We start from the raw sequence: 26,468 nt of genomic DNA, 5'->3' as shown, positions 1-26,468 counted from the left end.
GAGCCTTATTCTGCTTAAATATATGACACAAAAGAAGGTCTTTTCAATAAAAGAGTTCTCATTCTCTCCCATGAAGTGGCAACTTTTTATACAGTTTTGAAACCCGGCATTATCTTTACCCTTAAAATATGGATTTCTGCTATTCCTTGTCCTAGTGATAGCAACTTAATTCTAAGAATAGCAAGAACACAAGACTTGAATAGATAAAAATATCACTTAGCACTGGTGCTATCCCCTCCCTCCATACATTTCTGCACCTCAAACTTGCTTCTTTGATTAATGAGTATGTCAACTTAGCAACTCTGTTGCAGAAGGCAACATTGCACCAGCCAGGAAACCTAAGTTACTGTCCTGGCACCCTACAAATCCATGGTCAAAATACATTCCAGTTATGGAGCCAACAAACAGATACCAGCACTATGAGCAGCAAGGAACCACCCCATTCTCAGCTTTGGCTGGAAATACTGTTGCAAAGTATGGAGACAGAGCCAGAAAAAAAAAGCAGCAGGATGAGAGGAAAAAGCAACAAAACCATAAAAAAACCTCCAGCCAAACAAAACCCTGAAGTTTCACGTAGCATTTACAGCTTTAAAAACATGTGATATAAAAAATTACTACCATTTTCTGAATTCCCCTTGCTCCCAAAGAGCTTTCAGTTGTGTCTTCCTATTTACAGGCAGATGGCATGTGTTGACACCATAGAAATAACACAGCTGAAAAAGAGAAATACAGATACTACTCTAGGTTCCAGATAAATCATTATATCTACATAGTCATTGATAATGATGTAAAAACACAAAAAATAGCCCACTCTCTTCCCTCCAGTTTCCAGGAGTTTTTGTGGCTCCCTAATTACTCCAATTTCACCAGGCTATTACCATAAAGGAAGTGGCAGGCACACCTAACCTGGGAAGAAGTCAAAAATACTTGAACCTGTATCATCTTTATCATGGTGTCTGTCCTCCACACACTCCTTTAACATAAAACCAGACCTACAGTGAGCTAGAATTGTGTTATCGCTGATTCAACAGCTGTCTGGAAAACAACAGAAAACAAATATGTGTATGTAATTGCAGGGAACATTCAACTATTGCATGACCAGAAGTTGGGGGGTGGGAGGATGTTTTATCCACATTTCTTGACAAGTGATGGACAGCTCCTGAAACCGAAAGCAATAGGTTTCTAGTCCTAGGGGTATTGCCTTCAAATATGTCTATGTTCTCAGGGTAGATCAGTTTTCCCTGCTGCAGGCATCCTGCTGAGAGGTGAGGTCCCAAGCAAAACACAGGAATCTGACTGCAAGTCTTTGAGGTGGCAGGAGCCAAGGGAGGTTCAAAGACAAGGCTGGCTGGTGGGCAGCACCTCTGAGTACTGCAGAGGTTAGAGGTTAGTAAAGCAGGAGCCACTGGCCAATAAAACAGTGTTTGGAGAGCCCACTCTATAGATAAATTGGGGATCTGTTTACACCTTTCCCAGCTTTCTGAGTTACACACACTGATGCTTCCCACTGTGATCTTGTCCTGTGTCCACCAGCATCTCCCTTCATCGGCAGCTGCCCTGCTCTCTGCTGGTTGGCTTTATAACATAGCTAAAGGATGCTTGGAAACTTTTAATCAGCATCCAGCATCAAAAATAAATAAATAAAAGCACAACTGCTTTTATTTGTGTCAACTGCTGCAATAAGATCTGGCTTGTCTGAGATTTCCCATGACTGCTGTACTAATGCTGGGAGAATAGAAGCTTAAATTCCCTTGATTAGAGAAGCTAAACACAAAGCAAGCTCAGTGCCAATCACACACATGAAAGGACAGCTTTTTGAAGGAAGAAAAAAAACTCTAGGTAAGGTTACCACCATATTATAGCTGTCAAAAATCAGCACATACCTCAATTTCAGAGCTTAAGCTCTATACCAGGAAGAACTTGCCCTTTTGATGAAGGCATGTTTTGCTCAGTTTCCTGTAAGCTATACAGCTCTGTTTTATATAAGCACAAACATAATACACATACCCCCATACACACAGTTCTCAACATTGGACAACTTTAACCACAGACATTACTGCCAGCATTGCTTGAATACAAATATATCTTACTGACTTCTCTGAGGATAAAAGCTGAAGGACCGGCAGTCATGAGGTTTTTTTCCACATCTACTGGAAAAATTCCATTTAGGACATGGTGCTGCTTTTTTCCTCCACATCTTAAAAATAACTGTCTTAGCTTGGGCTATATAAAAATACCTCATCCTTAGTGGCTCAAACTGCACATGGCAGTATGGCTATCTGATGAAATGGGGAAGGTGAGTATTAACTGCTGGTTGTGATAATACTATGTGGTAGTCACACTACAACAAAACAGGACTGAAAATAAATATACATTAAAAATCATTGATAGACATCAACAAGAGTTATTCATTTCTTCTTGGTAAACATCTGGAATAGCATGCTATTATTTACTGCATAAAGCCAAATTTTGTAAAAAAGAGAAGTAATATCAAAGATAAATATTAAAGTCTATGTAATAAGCCCTTGCTACAAAAAAAAAGGGAAGTACTCCACTAAAATTTGCATTTTTATCATGTATTAATCTTTTGCTTCACCTGAACAATTGAAAAATGTGACAATAGAGTTGTTTTCCCTCTCCCCTTGATACATGTTGGCTACTACTAGGTAGGAACAGACCAGAAACTGAACCAGTGGTGAGAGGAAGAGCGCAGGGCCTGGGCTGGTGCTGAATCTTACTGAAGCATTTCAGAAAGTTGCTTAATGGGTACAGTACTCATGCTCAGGCTTAACCTCATGACCTAATCAGGATCGGGAAAGTTTTTTCCAGTGTCACAAAGGGCACCATTGATATGTTTTGCTTTTGTTTGCTATAGTGTTGGAATGCATATTTATGGTAGACTGCTGTGGGGGGAACAGAGATTCTGTGGACTCCCTGGGACCAGAATTCCACTACCAGAGTCTGGTTACAGGAAACCGTACTTCTTAATCTTAACCATAATCTAACAACTTCTATCCATGATTCCCTACTCCAATATTAGCATCCTAGAATATGCACACCCTCTACAACGCTTCTCTCCATAGCATATCTACAGAATCAGGATTCTCACCAGGATTCAAAGACAACTAATGCCAGGTGCCATTTTAATTTCTAAAGAGCATTCAAAATTGTTGCTAATAAAAAAAAAGGGGAAAGGAAAAGGAAGAAGCCAAACTCCAGATACAAAGTACACCATTTGCAAGCTAAGGGGCACTACAGTATATTCCTAAAACAGCCCACTATTCAGTTTGTAAAAGAGACACATAATTTTCCTACCTTCAGCCATCTAAGAAATTATTCAATATATCTGCATAATTTACAGACAAAGACTAAAGGAAAAGCTGTCTAAAGATTATCTAGCAGCAAATTGTTTCTATAGAAAATATAAGACCTTTCTAATGTAAAAGCCAAATGTCTTCCTACTGTCTTGTAAGATGCATTTGATATAGTCATTAAAACAGGATGCAGATTTCTAAATTCCATTATTAATATTATGATTTGACCTTGTACAAGTTATTTACATAATACAAAAGACCAAGGTGTATTTACTACTCTTTTCAATATACTCACATGCAAATTACTACAGCAATGCAGAGTATTTATGCTATATAGATAAATGCTAAAGTTGTAACACTTTCAATAATTAAAGGGGGTAAGCAAAGCAAGCAAATTTGATAAGGAATGTGATGCAGTACAAACTGTACAGCAGCAGAGGGAAAGCACAGAGTAACAAAGAAAGAGTGGAACACCAGGAGATATGCTTAATCATCCATTTGTCTGCAGCTAACTGCTTCATGTGCATGACAGAATATTTTCAAATATCTTTCTGAAAGTACATGCCTTTCCAATTTCTGGATCATCTGGTTTATCTGTAGTCTATCCAAGTTGTGTATAGCAATCTGCAAAGGGTAAGTACCAAAAATCCACTGTGCAACAAGATACAGACTCTTAAAACACAGACTCTTAAAATCTGATCTGAAAAACAAAAAAAAATTATCTTAAAATAGCATAATTTTCCTCTTACAGTCAAGTTTAACCTTTTATTGTTTAGAAGCTGCCAATGTAGATACAAAACCAGCCCAAATGTATCCCATAAAAATTATTCATGGAGGCGCTGATTGGTCTCAAATTTCAGAGCTCTTTCTCAGAGATGCCACGAAGACAGTTTTCTTCATTCTGAAAAACAACAAGGCAGGACAGGCAAGAAGAAAAAAAAAGTCTAGGATAAGGATACTCTGCAACAACTGAAGGGAGTGGGGAGCAATGAAAGTCTCATATATAAATGCCAAGGATTCTACAACTCCCATGGTGATCCTGGCAGCAAGCCAGGAAAAAGTTTTTTCTTTCCTTTGCTGTTTGCAGCAACAAATCTTTCCTCTGGGGGAGGGGTGAGAGGGCTGGAACTAACTTCACTGCATCTGATAATATGGCAAATTGTCCAGGCCTGACATTTATGGGGGACCCGGAGCTTCACTGAAGCACTCTGGGAGGATTAAAGCAGGGTTAGGCTCTGCAGTCGCACTCCTTAAAATGCTACAAATGGCAGACAGATGAAAGTTCACTTAAATTTGATAATGATGATTCTAAAGAACCCAGAGACAGAAGCTGTCCCCTGTCAGGGAAAGAACTGCAGCTGTAAGTTTAATATTCTCATTAAAAGGACTTGTAAAAACCTAAGTATGCTCAAAGAGCATCTAGTGTCCAGATATTGAAATGAATTTCTGTTTAATTGGTTAACAAGACCTAAATCCCATCTCTTTCATGTAAGCTGCACCACCCACAGGAAAACTCCACCACCCATTTGCTTTAACTCTATCCAAGACCATTTCACTGCAAGAATGGGATGTTTCACACGCTGGCAGTGATTGCCTGGAGCCAGCAGAAAGGCTCATATAGCTGTCAGCAAGCTGATAAGAGTTGAAATTACTCTACAGAGCCCTCTTTAAAGAGGAGCCAAAGAAGCACATTAAATGAAAGGGAGGAGGGTCAGAAAAGCCAGCCACTCATGTTATTTTAACGTGGCACTAAAACAAGTCATTGATTTACGTTTGTGTCTTCAGCTCTGTTTGACCTGGAGACTGAACTTTTCTTCAGGTCAGGGCTGAGGCACATGGGATGTGCACAAGAAAAACCGCAACAGCTTGTCCAGGTATTCCAACTGTGGGAACAAACACTGTAAGCTACATATTTTCTATGTACCTTTTTTTACACTGAATTTACATCCTTTTTTAGCCTTTAATTGTCCACACAGGCTAAAAACACAAGAGGTTGTGATTACCTAAAACTTCAGGTAATGAAAAGCAAGAATGATACATGGCCACTATTTGAGAGGGTACCTTCTGGGGCTTTGGGAAAGTGAATTACATATTCATCCAAAGAAGGAAGCTATACATCACTTTCAACAGTCTCTCACTGAAGTGTCTGGCAGCCAGTGAGGTCAAGATGCATTTTAAAAAACACTGATTATCTGACAAGGTTATTACACAGGGCAATATAATACTAAAGTCTTTTGTAAACATGAGTCCTGAAGCTACATCACTGTGCCTGCAGCAGCCCTGACCAAATGGACTTCTGTTCCCATATTCTCCCTCTGACAATGCTCCACAGGTACCTCAGGAGCCCCCTGCCCATAGACACAGCAGGCATAAGCCACCCCTACCTCAAAGTACTCTCCAACCTCCAGAAGTCTGCAATGCAGGAACTTTTAAGCCAGAGGGTATATCTTTGCATTCATCACTGACAGATTTTCCTTTTCTGGATTTCTTCATTCTGCCTTTTATGTCAATAAAACCCCTTTACTCACACAAAATGATGAAGCAGTGATTCCCACAGACTACCTATTAGTTCTGTGAGATCATCTCCTTTTTTATTCTTTTAGACCAGATTCCAAATAATAAAAGTAAATGAGACATCAAATGAAAATGTATCAAACTATGTACAGTCATATCCATTCACTTTTTTCATTACCTTCTTATTTCATAGTTCTGTATTATATTCTTGCTTCATCATCACCAATCATTCATTTTCAAGATGAAGAGTGTTAGGCTATTTAATCACTCTTCTCTTGAAACTTTTGATCACCCTTGTTCTATTATATCATTTTTAAGATGGGAGAACCATAACTACAGACTCTATTCATGGTGCAGACACACAACAGATTTACATAGTGGCATAGTATTTTCCATCTTGTTCTCTACCTCTTTTCTAAAAATTCGTTGTATTATTTTTTTTTAATATAACTGACTATGGACTTTATACTTTCACCTAACTATTTATTACAGCTCTTCAGAATTCTTTCCCAAGTGATTGCAGCTAGTTGAGAGGTCCTAACTGCCTATGAGAAGGCTGGTTTAAATTGCATGTATACCCCTTTGTATATGGAATTTAATTTATCACTTTATCATTTGGCCATTTTGTACCTGAATTTCTCTGGCCTAAGGTGTGCCAGTTCCAAGTAAAACCTTTTCCAAAGTGGATAATTCATAATGGATAAATGCAAGTGGTTTTCTATGACTGTTAGCTGAAGCTGCAAAGTTTCTCTTAAAAGGCCATGTTATTCTGGGGTGCTTAACTCCTACACAGGTACCTAACTTTATGGGATTTCTTATTTCCAACCTCTCCACTTCTCTGTAAGTTTGGTTTAAATTGGGCAGTAACAGAAATCAGAAGAGAAATGACCATGCACATTGTATGTGATCATACCCACGTTTCCCTAGAAAACCAGGATGAAAAGAATTCCCACACTTAAGTAAGAACACCAGCTCTTCATCCTTGTGCCATCAGAGCACACAAAGTCATCCTGTCTTCCAGAATAGATATGAATTCAGAAGTTTTATTTCTGGGAGATGGGGAGTATTACAAAGTCAAAAAGGAACAGGCACACAAAGCCTTCTTTTGAAAATAAACTCCTTACCTAAAATTTCTTCAGGGAGAAAGAATACCTAAATAAACAGAAGAGTAAGTCTTCTTTTCCCACTAGATAGTACTTATAGTTCCTTATTCTATGTCTTAATGAGTCTATCCATGTTAAAAGAGTTCTAAGTATGCTGGTATTAAGTGAAGAAAAATATTTACAAGATGCCTATATATTCAGATAGATTCACCTTACAAAAAGAGAGTGGAAAAAAAAAAGTACAGAGGCTGAGATATAAGCTGAGGAAAACCTTCATGCTAGTTAAAGACATTTATATATCAACTACAGTGCTGAAACATGTTTCCAGGGACTAATGGGCTTTCAGAGCAAAGCTTTAAAAAAAAAAAAAAACTGTTGCAAGGGAAACTATACAAGGCACGGGATAAGGTAATACCAGCAAAGTTTTGTTTTGCTTTTTTTCCTTTACCTATTTCACTCTTCAGGAGCAAGACAAAATTTCAAATTTTACTCTCTATCATACAGGTCTATTGCATCTGCTTCTTCCCCTCCCCTTCTAGAACTTTGCTGTTACCTGGGTGCTGGTTGGAGATGCAGAGAAAATTAAAGCATAAGGATGCAGCATCAAGTCTGCTGGATCAGTAGCTGTGCAGCTAAGCTGCTTATCAGCTTGCCTCTGGGCACTTCTGCCAGTGTTTCAGACTCCATATGGAACTATTTGTGAGAGGGGGACGGTTCAAGGAAGCTTCAAAGAAAATGAGAATGACAACACTACTGCAGAAAACAGACAAGACAGCAATCCCAGAGATACATAAGTTTCATCCAGACTGCTATTAATTTTAGCAGCTCACTTAGCTGAGGCTGGTTTTGATGGTCAGAATGTTGCAGTTTGTAAGAGCTATCACATGTGAGTATCCGGTTTTCAGGGACATAGGCTGTACATGAAGTATTGAAAAATATGTATCAATTTTTTACAACAGTGTAGACTAGGCTACAAGCACAGAAACTATTCTCTTTTGTGAGGACAGACAGGAAACTGGACTGGGAATTGTTGAGAGGAAACTGTTCTGCAAGTTTGAACAACAAAAGCGTAAGTTAATATAGCTGATCTCCAGAGATCTCAGTGCAATCAGGTATTACGTAGGACAGTAGAGTTAATTCTGATTTCCCACACTCACGCTCTGCTCAAACCAATGAATCTCTTTCCCAGTTTATATCATGTACTGTCTGATAAAAAACTGAGCAAAATAAAATTGTGTTGTAGGAAATCACAGCTCAGATCATACCAGCTACAGATCCTAGCAGATGATGTCTCCAAAACTAAAACACGTGTATTTTATCCTCTTCATGACAGTGTTATGTGATGTCCATGATAGGTGTACAAACTGGAAGAAAACACTTTCAAATATGAGTTCTTATATAATTGAAAAGGTAATGACTTCTCTCTAAGAGACTTCCTCTCTTCCCCAGCTGATGTATTGCTAGAAGTACCTCCAGAAACAAAGCAAAAAAATACACATAGGGAAAATTTTACTCATTAAAAGCAGACAACCTATTTCAACTTGAAAAAAATTATATAAAAGGTATATGTAGCTCTACGTATATATGTTTATGTGTACATTTTAACCTTGATGTATGATCTCCAAAGAATCTCCTGTAATAAAATACTGCAAAAAAGTACCTAATCAACAAACAAAACTGGTAAGCTAACATTTACAATAATATTTGTTTCAATTATGATGTTATCCAACAAAGGATAAGAATTATATCATAAGACAACCACTGAAACCAATGCAGTGGACAGCAAGGTTCCAAACCCACAATGGTTGTCAGACCCAGAAAGTCTGAGAGGTAAGATGAATGCATGCTTCAGCCAGGAGAAATTCAGAGCAAGGATTTGTTCTGTTTGCCTAGAAAAAGATGATCTCAACCATACATGCCAGGTTACTGCTAATCCACACAATATCAGTGTTTAAGTACTTTTCACCGTATCAGGTGGCTAGAACACAGAACCACCTATCAGCAAGGGAATTTCAGAGACACTTACACAGGGATTTTGCCTTGTAAATAAGGTTGACAGGACATGAAATGTATGGATAACATGTTTAAGTATCCTCAATACACAAACAGAAATACATTCATGAAGATGAAAGACCCTGTGATTTCATCCTGTTACTTTTACTATCAAAACACACAACAAAAGCAACAAGATGTGAGAGGAAGCTTTAGAAAAACACATCACACCTTCAGTCAATTGAATCACATTTTCCAATGATGTTCAGTGATGTTTTGAACCCAGTGACTATGAGTATCACAAACCACAAATAATCCAACAAAATTCACTCTGAACAGAGACAATATCTGTATTATGAGCACTAAAATATCATCTATTTTAAGTTAATTTTAAAGAGTTACAGAAAACATACATAATGTATATATCATCTGAATTAAGAGGGCTATTGTTGGTTTGTTTCATTGTGAATGTTTAGGGGGTTTGCTTCCTTGTCCTCATTTTGCTGGCTTTTTTCTTAACAGACTGGAGTTGTTGCCTGATTTCATACTTTAAAATTAGTGTTTAAGCTGTGAAGTGCATTGTCCATAGCTGGAGAACACTATCCTGAAATGATTATTTTATGTTATTAAGAAATGGACAACAAGAAAATTAATGCACACTTTGACAGACTATTAATGTCAGTTTTAAAGCTTTATTAGGCAAAACTCCCTAGTGTTAACATCTCTAAACCAAAAATCACATCTCTAGGAGTTGTAACACCGAGGTTACTTTTTCACCTCCTGGTTTTGGTGGCACGTTGGTGCTGCTAGCAGGCCCCATCAAAACGCTTCATTTGTGTGAAGGCACTAAAGAGAAAGGAGACCCCTGACGGCTTCTGTGGTATTTGCAGACTCTCAGAATAGAATGAAGCGAAGCTGGCAACAGAATGCAGGTGTGAAAGGTATTTACTTCTAAATTTGAGAGTCTCTTTTCTCCCCATGTATCAGTGTTAATGTACACTGTGGAGCTTTTAGCACGGCCTCAGTAGAAATAACTCGAGTATTGTAGGCTACACTAACAAAATCATGTCTTGGACCACTTTTTACAAGGACCAGGCAAAAGATGACTTTGCCACTGAGCTTGTGCAAGGCCATTTCAGGAGCATGACTTCACAATTCTTGCAGAAATTTGACAACAGAAATCCCATGCATCTTGAAAATTCACCTGAGATCAGAGAGTTAACTTTTTCCTTAATACCTAGCTCTTACTTCCTCTATGATTTTCCTGATGAGGAACTGAGGCATTGATAAAAGTATCTTCTTACCTTATAACAATATATGCTCAGGTACAATAAGATGTCAAGGATGAGATATCCTAGATAAAAGTGTACATCATATGTTAATAGCCTCTTTGCTGGGCTGACAGTTCATGGTCTCAGCTCTTGCAGTCATCAAAGAAGTAAAATCTCTCTCTCAGAGGAATTGTGAACTTAGAGAAAATATTTAAAGCATTTTGGACTTAATGCTCCCCTCACATTTTAAGTGACTAAATTTTTCTACAAACCAAAGCTTCTTTTGAAATAAGCACAGACTCTTGAACTTCTTTACTACAATTTAGATACCATGTAGAAAAATGAAACAAATACATGCCTGATTTCATTAGAAATATGTTAATAGATGTTAGTAGGCAGTACACTTACATTCAGGGAGAGCTTCCATCCCACTGAAAAGTGATGGCAAATGCAGATGTTTAGCATAAAGAAAGAAAAGGGTCAAATAATCAAAATATTAACATGAGAGTACAGTGGATGTTTCTGCATTCCAACAGCTATCAGAGCAAGGCAGGTGTATGAACCCACACTCTAACTGTAAATAAATGAAAGTAATTTTAACACAGTACATAGTTTTACCTGTCTTTGCATCTCTTCAATCTGTCGCTGGGGGATACTTTGCAGAATACTGTACATTTCAGGCATCTTTTCTTCAGGGATAACAACAGAGGCCCTATAAGCAAAAAAGAGAAAACATATGGCAAGATGAGAAGAAAGAAATTCAACATGAAAAGATGTCAACTGTTTTTCAACCCAGAATCTTTTAATATTTTAATAAGACATATTCAAAAGACATGAGCAAAAAGAAGCAGTCTTCTCTCAGCCTAACAAAATAGTCTCTAGCAGCTCCTTCCCAACAGCAGCCAGTTTGCCCACAGATAGTGCCACCAAAGTCTGTAAATTCATCTGTCCAGACAATCTAATAACTATGAAAGGGACAGAGACCCAGAAATCCTGAATTCTCATCTCTAGATTGCCACTGACCTGCTGTCAGCAGTAATTTTTGAAGTGGCCAAACAGTAACAGATTATACAGTGTTACATATAACACAAGTGATTTTTGTACATATTATCCCAAGATCATGTGGGCATAGGGCATGCATAGAAAAATAATGTAAGCTCCTAACACAGTGTACTCAGTTACAAAGCAATGATCCATTTCCATCTCAGATAAACTTGGGAATAATGATGCAATATAGAGAATTAGCATTTCTGTGATGCAATATTTAGTACATATTTTCCTTAAAAGAGCCTGAATGGATACCAGTCTTCATTGAATTCAAGCACAAGATAATACAGCAAATCTGCTTTAGAAGAAAAAATGACTGGCTACAGGATAATCAAATGTTCTGTCATATCAGTCTCATTTATTTTCCTCTCCTATTTTTGAAACATAATAGATCAATCAATAGATCAAGGGCAAAGACAGAATGCACCTTACTCTGTATTTCATTCCCTGTAACCCCCAGTACCCTTGACTTCTCACACAGATTTGATCCAAATCACTGAAGGCAGTGGTTCAATATACAACAGTGAGGGTACAGACCTCTTCCAGTCCAGAACCTCAGAGAAAGGTAAAATGTAGGAGTCAGCAATGATGACTGGGACACAGCCAGCTTGAAGAACATCACTCAGCACAGCCTGTCCCAGGCGGGCTCCACGTAGAACAATGCAAAACGTAGACTCCTGTCAACAAATGGTATCCAACATATAGATGAGGAAAAAAAGGAAATGTTATATATGCACTGTGTGTATGTATATAGGCATTATGTTTTCCTGACCTTCCCTTCATAAAAAAAACAAGTCAAAAGGAAAACCAACTTGCTCTGTGCAATCAATATATTCTGAATTATTAGCTAATTCAAAATAGTTATACAACTTTATCTTCCAGAGGCTAGGAAAAATATCGTAAGTGGAGGAGTGAGAAGTGAGCTGGTGGGACAATTCTGTGCTTTATTTTAATGGCCAAACTTCAGAATTCAGTTGAGAAAACTCAAGGAGAAAAATAAGTTTAAAACATTTCAGAAGTTTGGCACAAGATGAGCAACAATTAATATAAACTTTTTGGAGTATAAACTGTATGGAGCCAACTTAATTTTCTTCTGTTATAAGGCAATGCAGTTCTATGGATAGTAGGGAATTAATGGATTTCGTATCTCAAGTTTGAAAGTCATTTGACATCTTTGATAGCATTTTCACAGGCTAATTAAGAAATCAGGGGCTAGATAAAGGCCTCATAGGCTTTACAGTTACATAAATTGCAGTTACAGAACTCAAAGTATAAAGTAGTTAACAGTAGCTCACAAGTAAAACAGTGATGGACCAAGTAATCTTTCCTAAGTGCAACAGCATTCAGTGTGTCCCTTAGTTAACTGAGTAGCAGAGTTAAGACCATACTTATTAGACGTGACAAACCTATGATTTTGTAGGATTAGCAGGTATAATGGATAGCAGGATTAGACTTTGACATTATATACATAAATCAACTAAAATACCAATACATACAGAATTCAACACTTAAGAGACAAATAGCAAACTGCGCAAATATAAAGCATGAGGTAACTGGCTAGGATTTGCACTTTGCAGAAGAGGACAATTCCTACAAAAGAGCAGGCAAAGAAAGGGTATTCATGTGACAGCAATGTTGCACTGTTGAAAAAACAAACCACTCCACCCACAGATAGTATTACAGTGCAAAAAGAAGTACAATTTACGAAATCTGAAGGATTCACTCATTCTTCACAGTAACAAAAGACCACAGTCAGAGCAGAGTTCAGTCTTGGGCAATGCACTTCCAGTGGTAAGTAAAGGATGATTACTTACCTTGAAGGTATAATCTACAAGCAAGGATTGACTATATCAATACTATTTATTCTGAAGGAATGAGGGCAGGAGGAAGGGAGCTTCAAAGATAAAAAAAGTTGTTGCAAAAAAGAATATAATCCACTTACTCATGTCCACAACACACAAGAAAAAATGCTATGAGTTTAAACTGCAGCAGAGAAGACTTCTTGACTATGTTGCACTCACCCTGTGTTTAGGGACTCACTGCCAACTGAGGAATCTTGCTACAGATTCAAGATCACAAAATATATGCTAGTAGAGTTCAGCTACACAACAGGGAAAAATCCCAAGTCAGTATTATCCCTAAGTTTAAGAAAGAAAAATTATAAAGTTGATACAGGGGTTCCCACAGATAAGAAAACATTTTTCCAGCTTGTGGAAAGTACATGGCCTGAAGAAAAGGAGCCAGAAGGCTCAGCAGGGCAGCAAAACATCAAGATGGAACTAGGAAATACAAGGGGGTTTGCTGGCTCTTCACTTGTTTCCTAATGCAATCATAAGACCTGTGTTCATACCCATAGAGTACTTGAAAATCTCATCCAAGAGAAGACTGCAAACAGGAAGCATTAACAACCCAGAAATCCAAGAGTCTTTCTAGTAGGACATCTGTAAAGGCAGTGCTGGAAAGGATGAGCTGTGATCCAAATCCCCCTTCCCCCACTCTTAGACAGGAAGAGAAGGAAAAGAAGGGTGTGGGGAATGGAAGGAGCTGAGAGAATGAACACACATTTTAACCACTGACTCACTAGATCACACAGCAGCAGGTGGAAGAGACTAGTAAGGTCTGGGAGAGACAAAAAAGAAAAAAAGAAGCCCAGATGTGGACACACATGCTCATCTGCCCAGATAACCATTTTTCCTGTCTAGACAAAGGTTACTATAAATACATCTCCTCACATCACCACTGTTATCAGCCAGACATTCCAAAGGGAAATGCAGGGCTCTGCAAAGGAAAGTATTTTAACAATCTCGGCATGTGCCAGCTCTCTTCTGAGTTATAAAATCATATATAGCAAAATATAGATATAGATTCCCTGACTTGCTATCCTTTAGCAATCCACTTTGTATTTAAAGAAATAAAGCAAACAAGTAGTTTTTTTTTTTTACTCAAAGTTTAAGACTCACAGTGACCCTTTATTCCCTCTCCTCCTCCTCCTCCACACAGAATTTTAAACATATTTCCTACAAAACATAACAGGAGGGGTGGAAACTTTGCCTTTCCTCAGCTTGTTTGTTATTTTACCATCATTTGCTGAAGTTCAAAGACAGATTATATGCTGGTGGCTGCAGACAGAGCACAGTGGCCTATGGCATAACTCACTTCACCACACTGCATGCCAAAGCACCTCTGTTAGTGAATTGCCAAGAGACGCAGGGGTCTGAGAACACTATCTAGTTTTATCTTCACTGACACATCAAAAGACCTTTGGAAGTTGGGCCAAGGCCATGAAACACATTTCACCTAGATGTTTTCATAGCTGCATGCTGACAAAGCCTTCTAGCTCAGCCTGTCATATCTATACAGATAGTTTTGTACAATTTAACTACTAAACTGCATACAAAAAATGTAATCTGACTAACTCTCCCTAAATGTAACATTCTTTTTTTGGCCCAAATATAAGAGCATAACCTCTTTAAAGTTCATGTTAACCTTCTATCCAACTAACAAAGCCATCTGCAGCTCCAAGCTTCATCTAGCAAAGTTTGGACTGTCAGATCTGAGAAATCAATTCCAAATTCATGCCTGCTGAGCCCTTTTGCCAGCTATTTTGGAAGGTGTAGATTCCCATGTTCCTCTCCAGTTTTGAAGTGAGCAACTTTATCTGCCTTCAAAAGTTTTTCCTCCCGTTCCTCCATTTTAGCATCCCATTGCTGCTGGATTTGGCAGTATCTTTGTGCAATTTTTTTAAGTTTACATGACACTGTCTTGTGTTACTAAACCACCATGACCAGTCTCATGAAGCTGTTATACAGTGTTTTCAAATTACAGCATAGTCAGCATATCAGTTCGAGCACATGGGTTTTGGCCCTCTCAAAAATAAGTTAGGATATAATATAACTTAGTTAAAGTTAGGATATAATACTCAAGCTAACATAACAAATTATGCAGTTCTAAAACATAACCAGCACATTAATTAAATACAAGGAAGTATCCCACCACTGCTAAACAGGAACAGCACCATAGCTAAGACAGACACTGCTGAGAAGAGAAGAGAAGTTTGGAGGAGAGACAGCCTTACCTGAAGCACTTGAGGATAATCAAAGACTTGATTCTTGTAGCAGCGTTTGCGAACAGCAGGGAGCCCATCTGACAGGTTTGTACACTTGTCCAGGATCAGCACTGATTCCCCATTCTCAGCCTGAAGAGCTTCCAGCTCCAGGCGGTACTCTGGGTGCAGAGCCATTTGAGATGACAGAATGAAATACCTGCGAGGACTGAAAAAACACAGCCACGTTACCTGACAGCACTGCAAGTTTACTTCCAAGATGCTCAAGAACACATTTCCCTCCATCCTAGAAAAGCAGAGCAAGATTAACTAAATACAGACATGCTGCCAAGACCATATTTTCAGGCTGGAAAGGGTAATGATGAAACATAATTAAGTCTGGGATAGTAAGTGGCTCAACATTATTTACAACTCTGAATAAATTAGTACTTGGTAAAAGTGCCTATTACACTAGAATAGGCACTTGCATTAAAACTTCAATTAAAAACTTAAATAAACATCACTTAACTACATTTTAAATCAGCCTGCTACTGATGCCAGGATTGTTTGTACTTTTGTTTGGTGATTGTGTACTAAAACAAAGTAGATAGGACACTGAGTGCTGCTTCTAGTTTCTCCTCCCATATATGTTCTCATGAATTTTAATTGAAAAAAGATGCTGAACTGACAACTCAGTATTTAGTATTTAGCTTATTTAGTCTTGATATGGTGACAGCAGCAATAGAACAAGCTCATCTTTTTAAACTGTGATTAAATTCTTTCTCTTTGGGGCAATATAAAGGCAATATTTCCAGGGAAAAGTTGAAGGTCCATATAGTGTATGTTATCCCATACACTCTCAACCCCTACCATGTTCCAAAACCATGAATATTTAAAATGTGCCAAATATGTTAAATACTGAAGTGTTTAAAAACACTAATTAACACTGGAGGTAAACCACACAGGAACACAGGCTCAAATTAGGTGCTTGCTGCTTAAAAAAGTTATATTAATACTGGAAAATAGCATGTCATATAACTGTTATACTCATCTACTTGGGTTTCCTTTTAAAACAGGTCAGCTAAAGTCAGACTGCTCCACCACTCCCCATTGAAAGGAACACACAGTGAGTGAGTGCCCTCATGCTGCCAAAAGAACACAGGAAGCACAAGGCCTGTACTTGAGATTCCAATTCTACTCCACGTGATGCTATCTTTAATTTACAGCTCTGAAAACACACAAACACACACACTTTATAAAGTCAGACCTCTCCTGCTGCTCTTCTCACCTCTTCTACTCATTTTCATGCTGGCCACTTTAGTTGCTCCAATTAACAGATGCATAGTATTTTTTTTAAACATTCTTTCTCACAAGCCTCCAGCTGCTACCAACTTGCTACCAGCAGAAGTGGATTTTAAGCAATCCAATTAAAAAGGCAAGTAAATCAAACCCCCTCAGTTCAGCTCTGTAAGAGGCATTTTAAAAAGGAAATAATGATACAGATGAGTGATAATAAATGCATATAACCAGCTAAAAAAAAAAGTAGGCTTGTTCGTGTGTATGTTTAAAACCAAATTCTGCCTTGAAATTGCCATCATTCTATGACACTCAAAATCTAGCTATCAAACATTGCTACAAAAGAAAGTACACGCCACCTCCCGAGAAATAACACACTGACATGGAGTAATGCAAAGGTTTATCCCAAGCAAGCCTGGATTCTGAGTGGCGTGTCCTCGTCCCACCCCTCCTGCACAAAGCAGCCAGGCCAGGAAGGCGGCTCACTAGTAACGCTGAGTGGCCACTGGATGGCACTCCGGACACCAGGCTGCCCAACACAATTGAAAAAAAAAGCAGCAGTTTTGAGAAACGAAATCTCCAACACCTTAACTGAACATAAAACCTATTTCTCTTATCCGACCCAAAATCAGACACGGAGTTTAGCTGACTACTGGACATGAACAATATGACTGTATGTCTCTTTACATGCTGAAGCCTACCATCGCATTCACGCTCTCCAGACAGAAATACAAAGCGTGCCTTCACTCTGGGTCGGAATGTAGTAACACTTGAGACCTGGGAACGATCAGCTGGGATGCAACCAGATGCCACTTGCTGGCCTGGTCCAGGGACATCACAAGCAGGGACATAAAGGGTGTGAGCAAAGTAAACTGCTGCTGCACAAGTTTGTCCTAATTGAATGCATTATCGTACCTGGAGCAGCCAAGAGCAACAGCAAGAGCACTGCCCTTACCAGAAAAGACAATTGAACCCAATACTTTTGTGTCCAACAGAGGCTTTTCAATCACATTTTTTGAAATGCATTTCAAAATCACATTTTGAAATGGTGCACTTTTCAATGCACCAATCACAGTTTTCAACTTTGAAAATTCATATTCTCTACAAAACGCTGTCAGAAGAAAAGGACCTAAAGTTGTTACAGTTGTAAACTTGATCTTCACAATGAGCAAACACATCATTGATCCCCATTGCCTCTGTCTGCCCATCTTTTAAACCATAACAGAGGTAAGACCTTGTTACAACAAAACTTTTTCAGCTGTGTAATTAAAAGATTTATGAAATATAAAAGAATGGCCTTCCATAACCAGTTAAAACATGTCTTCTAGACTTCTACCTCCTGTTCTTCTGAAGAAATGAACAGATTAGAGAAACCACTATTGCCAGGGTAGTTCATTTCAATGGCTAATTAGATGCTCAGAGAAAATTAGTGGTTTATTTCCCAATTGTCTTGCTTTACTTCCAGCTACAAAGTTGGGGGAGGGGAGGGTTGTGTTGTTTGTGTTTATGTCTTACTCCATTACTTTAAAAAAAAGAAACAAATAAAATATTCTAAGCTCTGGATGTATGTGTTCCCATAATCATACATACAAGTTTTCATCTTCCTTTTTCATGAGCATAATGACAGGTCAGGCACAAATGGTGGCTGTTACATCAGGCTGGCGACCTGTCCCAGTGGGGGTCCTCAGGGCTCCAGCTTAGGTCCTGTACTCTTCCACATCTTCATAAACGACTTGGACACAGGACTGGAAGGGATACTAAGTAAGTTTGCCAACAACAATAAATTGGGAAGAGCTGTTGGCTCCGTTGAAGGCAGAGAAGCCTTGCAGAGAGATCTCAACAAATCAAACGGCTGGGCAATCACCAGTTGGATGAATTTTAACAAAGACAAGCATCAGATTCTGCACCTGGGACAGGGCAACCCTGAATGTATGGACAGACTGGGAAACGAGGCTGGAGAGCAGCCCTGTGGAAAGAGACCTGGGTGTCCTGGTCAATGGCAAGTTGAATATGAGTCAGCAGTGCCCTGGCAGCCAGAAGGCACAACTGTGTCCCTGTCTGCATCAGGCAGCTGGTCAAAGGAGGCGATTGCCTTGCTCCGAGTCCTCTGCGCAGTTTTGGGCACCACAATATAAGAATGAAGTATAAAGCTATTAGAGAGAGCAGCTGGCAATTGAACCCAGACCATCAGCACTGAAAGCATAATCTATTTTAATAGCAAGAGCTGTGAAAAACAACTCTTACAAAACTGCCCAAGCTCACCATGAAGTTAGTAGCTATATTTGTATTTTATAATCATCAATACTAAATATGATATCAAATATACTTTGCCCAATTCATGGGAATTACTTTACCCTGGTCCTCTTTCTGGCAGATCTACTTCTCCCGACAAGGGACTGTAAACAGGAATACTGACATCGTAGCCTTGCCGGTAAGTCCAAGTGGAAAAGCCTCCACCAGCCAACAGAGCTCTGAAAAACACAAGAAAGTTACTTTAAACTCCAGTGATTCACTGCTTGTTGTTACCAGAACAAGAAGATGCATGCTCTGAGGTAAGTTTGTCCCTCAGCATTTGTCAGTAGCATGTTCTCATGCTGGTTTTAGGTTGACTTTAGTTTTCATGATCTTGGTTTACTGCTAAATTGTATCTAGTCACCAACAGAGTGCTTACAATTGGGTATGATCACTGAGGAATTGACCATTTTTCCATTAATACAGGGAAATCTAATATATTGCTGTCATTATGATAATTCTGCAATTTGCCAGCTTACATATCCTAAGACAATTTTAATTTGACAAATTACATTCTGAATTACTTATACTAGCTAAGATATTCCTTGCTGCCTGTACTAAAATAGGGTATAGCACACCTTTCAAAGTGTTAAAGACAAGCTATATTTCAGATACAAATCACAGTACAGTAACATAGCATTTTAGCATCTTACAGTGACTCTGGACTTCTCAGGATAGAAAATAAAATGAAGTTACTTGCAACTGTATTTTCAAAGTTATCATACGAGCTAGTGAAATTTATTTCAATTTTATATTACACAAAAATCCTACAAACAGAAAACACGAGAACAAGAAATCTGTATCTTACAACAGTAAGTTCCAACAGTAGAGGTTGCTTGGGATACTATATGCTAGAGAGCATGGGAATAATCAAAGACTGACAAATTAAAATGCAATTCAACCTTCCAACAGGATGACCCACATCGTGCCTTTTCCTAGATGGGACAACCTTTTGTCACACAGAAGTGCTTTAGGAAACAGAAGAGAACAACATGTATAGAAGAAAGCAGTATATCACACACAATTCCAGGAAAAAAGAGGTTTGTTACTACCTCCTATCACAAAGCAAGCTTCTTCGGAATATGCTAGTAGAGGACAACAGTCTTTTCATTGCCATTTCATGTCCAGTGACCAGGCAGCATCAGGAACACATCATCCTAGTTCCAAAAGAAGCTCAGATTCAGCTTCTTTTGTGAGACTTCTCAAAGAGCTGATCAAACTTTCAGTCCTTTGTCACTCAACAGGAGGGTGTGCTATACTTTCGGCGCCCCAGGGTCTGCTTAAGGTACCATACAAAGTAGTTCGGAGAAAACTATTTCTCAATTCCAGTTTGTCTCCTTCTCTATGGAAAGGAGCAGGACACAAATACATTACTAGACAAGGCACTAAACAAAGGATCTTGAGGAGCCATATCCATTGTTGCAGCTATGATTCCAGTGGAAAGCCTTACTGTCACAGTTGAAATCAGAGCAGGCACAGGTCTCATCAGTAATCAGAACACACATGGGAATAAAAAGTCAACATGAAACTGGAAGAGGCTGATCCATTAGCTGATATTCTTGTTTTCAGATATCACTGATTGAAACCCTTGGTATGGTGTTTGGAGAAGCAGTTTTTTCCACAAGTGTTAGACAACAGATTATCATCATACCTAATTATCACCCAAGATTTTTCCCATCAGAACAAGACACTCTGGATGAACACCAGTATGTTGTGCCTGTTCTAATCCCCATCAGATGTCCCACAGAATACTTCACTTCCTGCTCTGAGCTGCAGCACAATTGTTCAGTGTTCAAACACCATGATCACACTTTGCCATAAATATAATTCTTCATTCAGAACACAAACTATGTTAGGAGCAAAAATCAACTGGAGAATAGGATGATAAGTACGAGCTGAGTTTTGAATTCATGTTCCAAATCAAGTGATCATTTTTAACTCCTTTCCAATGTCCCCTATCCCCCTGCTTTTGGTGACATGTACAACACTGCTATGACTAGGTCTCACTCTTGAAGCTACACGTTTTACTCCTTATCCATATTAATTCAGTTACAAGAACAGAGAAAAAAATTGGCTTTAGTGTTACTGTTCTTGCACTTTATATCCCCTTCTCTTTTTTTACAACCCACCCCCCACCCCCCACCCCACACTGGGAAACCAGAACCAGATTGTTTTAATAGGATCCAGTGAAAACATGACAGCACCTCATCAGCCTTGAGAAAGCAGGTGTGTGTCATGCAGACTTTTACCTAAATAAACCCACAGGGAAACAACACCACTTGGATTTTCATTGTACAGCGCACTAAGAGAATAGGAACATTAACTCCTAATGTACTCAAGACAAATAATCTTTAAATGGCACTGATCAGCAAGGAATGACTGTCCCTGAGCAACTTTTCACCACTTTTCAAATATTGATCCTTCTTTCTCTCCATGAAGTGCCCCAACTGGCCTGTACTCTGAATGTTTCTGTCCAACTGCCACCTGCAGCAGCCTTCTGCCAAACTTCACAAGCCACTGAACCCAATTAATGGACTGAAACAGAAATAAATAGAAAGTATCTTCGTTGGTAAATTCAATTCCACAGCTACAGATTAGCTTTGCAAAAGAAACCCTTTCAACCTCATTACTGTACCAAATTCAACAGCACTAATTAACAGATAATATAGAGCTTATCTTTTATGTTTTATGGCAGGAGATTACATATGTTATGGCAGCTAACACCAGCAACATAACCTCCATGCCCACAAGGCACACTTTCACCTTTGAAATTATGGAATAAAGCACTTCTACACTGTCTTTGGAAATTGGATTTGAGGATTTAATAAAAAAGCAACCCCTTAATGAAGTACCATGGCCAAGAACTTTTCCAGATGTAAAATGATTCTATAACTGAGTTCCCTTCTGCGTGTAAGGTCTTCCTTTAACTGGAGTAATATTCTGCAGCAGATCAATAGAACACAAATCTATTAAACCTCATGATCCACTGCAGTTCAACTGTGAATGACCTCTCAGACACGTTGACTGTAGAAGGCAGGCCACACTCCCTGCACAAACTTCACAAACATTACCTGTGTATTTCACAAGTGATCCACAAACTCCCACAAATGCAGTCCTTGTGGAGCTGTCTGAACTTGTTGTTCAGACAAGTCATTCAAAACCAGCTGAACTCTGCCAACATGCCTTTATTTTGGCCAGCAGCCTCTCACCCTATGATGCTACAAACAACTGTCTTTCACACTTGGTTAACTACCCACTCCTAATATCTGTAGACATTCTCAAATTAAGAAAACACACCCAGGTCACTTGTTCTGTTAGACATGAAGTAAGAACTCCAAAGGTCTCCTAAATCATACTGAAAGCTCATACTGCATCACTCAGGCCGAGGACTAGGTTCACCACACTCCTGACTTGTTTCACAGGCCACTTGTCTTTGCACCTGTGACCTGTACAATAGGTCATGTACAACCTGTACACCAAACAGTCCAACTGTTGGCTGCCTACAAAAAGGAATTTCTACTTTTTTTCCATCCCAAGCACTGTTATTGCCTCTCTTACATATTACAGCTTGTGATCATACAGCTGTGGGGTGAGTCAGATTGGCAAACTACAACAGCTGAATGCCAAAAAAGACTTCAGTTTTTTATTTGAATTACTCAGTTTTCCATGGTAGCATGACAAACACTTAGGAGAAACACCTACCAAAATAATGTTTCCTGCCTGCTAAGCCAAGGCACGCAAGGCCAAACATAAATGGAGATGTGAGATTAAGAAGTAAAAATAAAAGGTTCTGCAGCATATCTACTACATTCAGTTAATAAATTCACTTCTTTGATAGACACATGCATCCATAGACATGCAGTCCATTCCACTGTCGAATGAAAATTCTCCTTAAGTACAAATCTAAGATAACAAATGCAAGTATTTACTAACAGATTAACAGACTTGTTTACATGAGACTGATGCTTGACTGCCCTCTCCAGGCTAACCCACATACATACAACATATTTCATACAGAGAAGGAAAAAAACTAAAGCCTTATTTCACAGTGATGTAATTACAATGAGCAAATTTACTGGTTAAACACGTGCAGAAAAAAAAAAATCTGTTCTGGTACTGGAGGATGTTTTAAATTGTCTTTGCTGCAAAGAAATCAAGATACACTCCACAGACAATCATATTAGCAAACATCCCATATCTCAGGCATGATTTTGTTAACATTTGGCAGAAGAAAAGTTAACTTTGACCTTCAAGAAAAGCACTGGTTACAATGGACCTAACTCAGCAGAACTAAGCACACACAGGCTGACATATTAGAAACATCTTCAGCAACAGTATCTAAGCTAAATAATTTTGCCTTCCTCTTTTTCCAATTTTCTTTGCCTTGCAACCTCCTGTCCCCTTCCAAAAGTAAACTATCCTGGAAATGAAAATTGAGCTCAGAATGTATGCCTTTTAAGTTCCTGGCAAATATTTTTAAAGCACATTTGCCACAGAATAACTAAGAGCATTTGTCCAATTACTAATATAGTCTAATTATTAAGATAACAGAAACTATTGAAATTCACCACAGTTTTGTCAAACAGCAGCTGCTTTAAAATGCCCTTGAAGCACCTGACTTCTATCAGAAAGCTGCTGCTACAACAGCATCTTTGAATTTTAATTTGCATCGAATGGGACATTCTGTAAAGCGTTCATATTCAGTTACACTCCAGATCAAGATTCTCCAACCTTACAGCAAGTTCAAGAGTTAAAAGCAAACTGTCAGCCACATCCCTTACAAAATTAAGGATGGGGCTAAACTATCAGGTTTCAAAAGTAAACCCCTCTTCTATACAAGACCTTACTTTCTTTTTTTGAGAAGCAAGCAAGTCATATTTTGTAAAGGTTAAGGAGTACATCCTTTGCTATCAATTGCCCCTCTGAGCTCGTTGCTTCTTCAGTGGCATTTAAACCCAGATCTGTCCATCACACAGCACAACACATACCTATCTCTAGGAACATCTAGGGCAGTGTTATAATCAGGTGGCCCTCCAGGCAGCATATTGAAGAGCAAGTGATTTGTGCCTCGGTCCCACCTGTGGCAAAAGAAGAAACAAACTGCAATTAGAAAGGTGCTCTCTGCATAGAGACAAGTTCTGTCAAAGCCTAGTGCTGGCATTAATTCACTGCATTCTCCCCTCCTGCATTAAGCTTACTCTGCTTACATTCACACACTGAAGTTTGAACACTTACCTGGATAGCTGTGCCAACGCCTGAGCAGTCTCTTTGATACGGAGGGCATTCTGATTGAGGACATCTATGGATGGCACAAAAAGGCAGGCCCGGTTGACATCATCAGTGTAGAATTCACTGTCAGAGATGGCCGTCAGCAGCTCATTGTATTCCCTGGAAATGGTGTTGCTCACCGAGGTCCCATATTCATCCACGTACTTTTTCAGTGAATAGATGTACACTTTGATTTTGTTCTTGGGATTGAAGCCACATCTATAGACATCGAAGCAGGTGTGCATCCTGCAGCTGAGGTCACCCCGCTCAGAAATCGGGCTATCAGCAGGAAGCTTGACCACAGGCACATCATGGACACTGCGTTTTTCAACAGTCCAGTCACTGGATGATTCTATGGAGTGAGGCCAGAACTGGAACATTCCTGTGGCAATTAGGCCAAGCAGAACTATGGAAAAGAGAGTGATGTAGTAGATGCGATGCTTGGTTTTCATCCTTGGGATGAGGGCGGGACCCCGGGTGTTATATTTGGCCGAGGCACACATAATGCAATCAATTAATTATCTCTTGCAACTACAAAATAAAGAGAGAGGTTTCAGGATGAACTCTAGAAGAGATACATAGTTATCACAGAGAAACATCCAGTTATTCCTTTCAGGGAAGGGTCTTTGTCTCAGGAAATTGTAGTAGGCTTTCTTCAGATGCTCACATGTCTCACTGGAACGCAGGATGCCAACCAGGACTGCCACTTGGCAAGCACCAATTGAGGCTGATCTGCTGGGCCTGGCTGTAATGAAATGATGTGGGCCAATTAACAACCACAAGCCAGAAAAAGGCACGGCTTGGGCAGAGAGAGGAGGAGGAAATCTCAGACACTGCAGACCTGGTAAGGCCTCATAGGTCCCACTGCACCTACAACTAGGTGTATTCATGGCAAATGCTAATAAAAAACCAAAATGCTTATCTACAGGAGAAGAGAAACAACCTGGATACCTGCAAAGGGCTTATAACAGGGCATCACACAAGACTTAGGATCATGACACTGTTTCTAAGGTAAAGGTGCTTTTAAACTGAATTTCATAGTAGCTCCACCATATCCCATTAGAATGATGTTAAACTACTGCTGGCAAGAAAAAGGAATTAATTTGTCATCTTTGTCAATGGGCCTTTTGGGGCATAAATGTGTTCTATGAACTGCCACTGCAGTCACATTAAGAAAAAAAGCATTTAAATAGCTCAGTATAGCCTGAACTACAGTTGTAATGAAAAACATGACATAATTTAAAGTATCACAAACTACTGTCATCTTTGATATTTCTTACAAGTTCCTACACACGGAACTGTGGTTCCTGCAAAAGACAATTTACATTAACTACAGACTGAAAGATCAGCAAGCAACAACTTGCTTAGGTTTTCAGCTAAAATTTTCATAATAAATAAATTCAACCTGAACTCTCCATAGTGAGAGCTTTTTGAGCATAGTAAGCATATTTTCCAGAAAAAGAATGTGAACAGTATAATTATGTGTTTTTCTTTTGGACAAATGGGATGTTTTCTTGCTTTGTGAGCTAGAAAGTCTGACATGTCAACTGTCCAGTAGACAACAAATATGAATAAAAGAAGCATCAATGAACAAAAGAAGCATCAATTTCATTATTTATCAAATGGTCTAACAAATTGAGTTATGTCTATTTGGTGTTCTTAACAAAAAACTGTTAGGGTGGGGTGGCTAATGCATGACTTGATTGTACTTACACACAGTAGCACTAAAATAATCTCAGATGCTAATAAACATTCCACTTTTAACGGCTCTTCTCACCACTTTACATCCACATTCTGATTCTGGAGGTAGCTTCTAAAATCTCCTGTACAAGGCAATACACGCATGATGCCGTTATCAGGGCAGAAGCCAGAATGCTACATTACTATCAGCGCTACAACTAAAAACTTTCCATATGCTTCCGACTGTTAACCACGTCTGTCATTCCTCCTTCCTGACACAGCACCAGAACCACCTGTGTGCTGACACAGGTCGCACTCTGCCGCGGGCACTTCAGTCACTCGGCAAATCTGCGCAGACCGGAGCCCGGGCGGAAGAGCCCCCAGTGGAAGGCACCTCTGCATCCACGGAAACGTCCTCTCGCACAGCACACAGCCCGCTTGGGCGACTGCAAGCACGGACAAGGTGCGCTCGGAGTACTGGAAGGAACGGGAACAAGACACAGCAGACAGAGAGGTGGCAACACCGGGACGGGACGGGCCGCCTTCCGAGCGCCGCGGCGGGCCCAAGCCAGCCCGGAACCCGGCCGGCAGGAGCCGGGCCGCCGCCCCGCCGCGGCTCCCGCGGCTCCTGCTCTCCCGCCGCCCCGCC

At 39.4% G+C, this 26,468-nt stretch overlaps 1 protein-coding gene across 2 annotated transcripts in view; it reads right to left on the bottom strand.

Moving 5' to 3' along the window:
- EXT2 (exostosin glycosyltransferase 2) overlaps nt 1-26,136 on the bottom strand; it is a 73,009-nt gene extending 46,873 nt beyond the window's left edge. The window contains exons 1-7 of one of the 2 annotated variants that reach the window (XM_042038425.1): nt 25,853-26,136; nt 24,107-24,670; nt 23,860-23,949; nt 18,934-19,050; nt 15,317-15,512; nt 11,779-11,918; nt 10,813-10,906 (exon numbers count right to left, since the gene is read on the bottom strand). In XM_042038425.1, coding sequence (XP_041894359.1) covers nt 10,813-10,906; nt 11,779-11,918; nt 15,317-15,512; nt 18,934-19,050; nt 23,860-23,949; nt 24,107-24,642 — 1,173 coding nt within the window. In that variant the 5' untranslated portion in view covers nt 24,643-24,670; nt 25,853-26,136. Of the gene's footprint in view, nt 1-10,812; nt 10,907-11,778; nt 11,919-15,316; nt 15,513-18,933; nt 19,051-23,859; nt 23,950-24,106; nt 24,879-25,852 lie in introns of those variants that run through there. The other variant, XM_042038426.1, reaches the window with a different exon arrangement.
- Between the last annotated feature and the right edge of the window lie 332 nt (nt 26,137-26,468).

This window comes from Corvus kubaryi, unplaced genomic scaffold, assembly GCF_017639235.1.
Source record: "Corvus kubaryi isolate FWS band 111438036 unplaced genomic scaffold, C.kubaryi_AGA036_p1.0 37392, whole genome shotgun sequence".
Lineage (NCBI taxonomy): Eukaryota > Metazoa > Chordata > Aves > Passeriformes > Corvidae > Corvus > Corvus kubaryi.
Note: the sequence above shows the minus strand (reverse complement) of the source record. Positions and strands in the feature narration are given on the sequence as shown.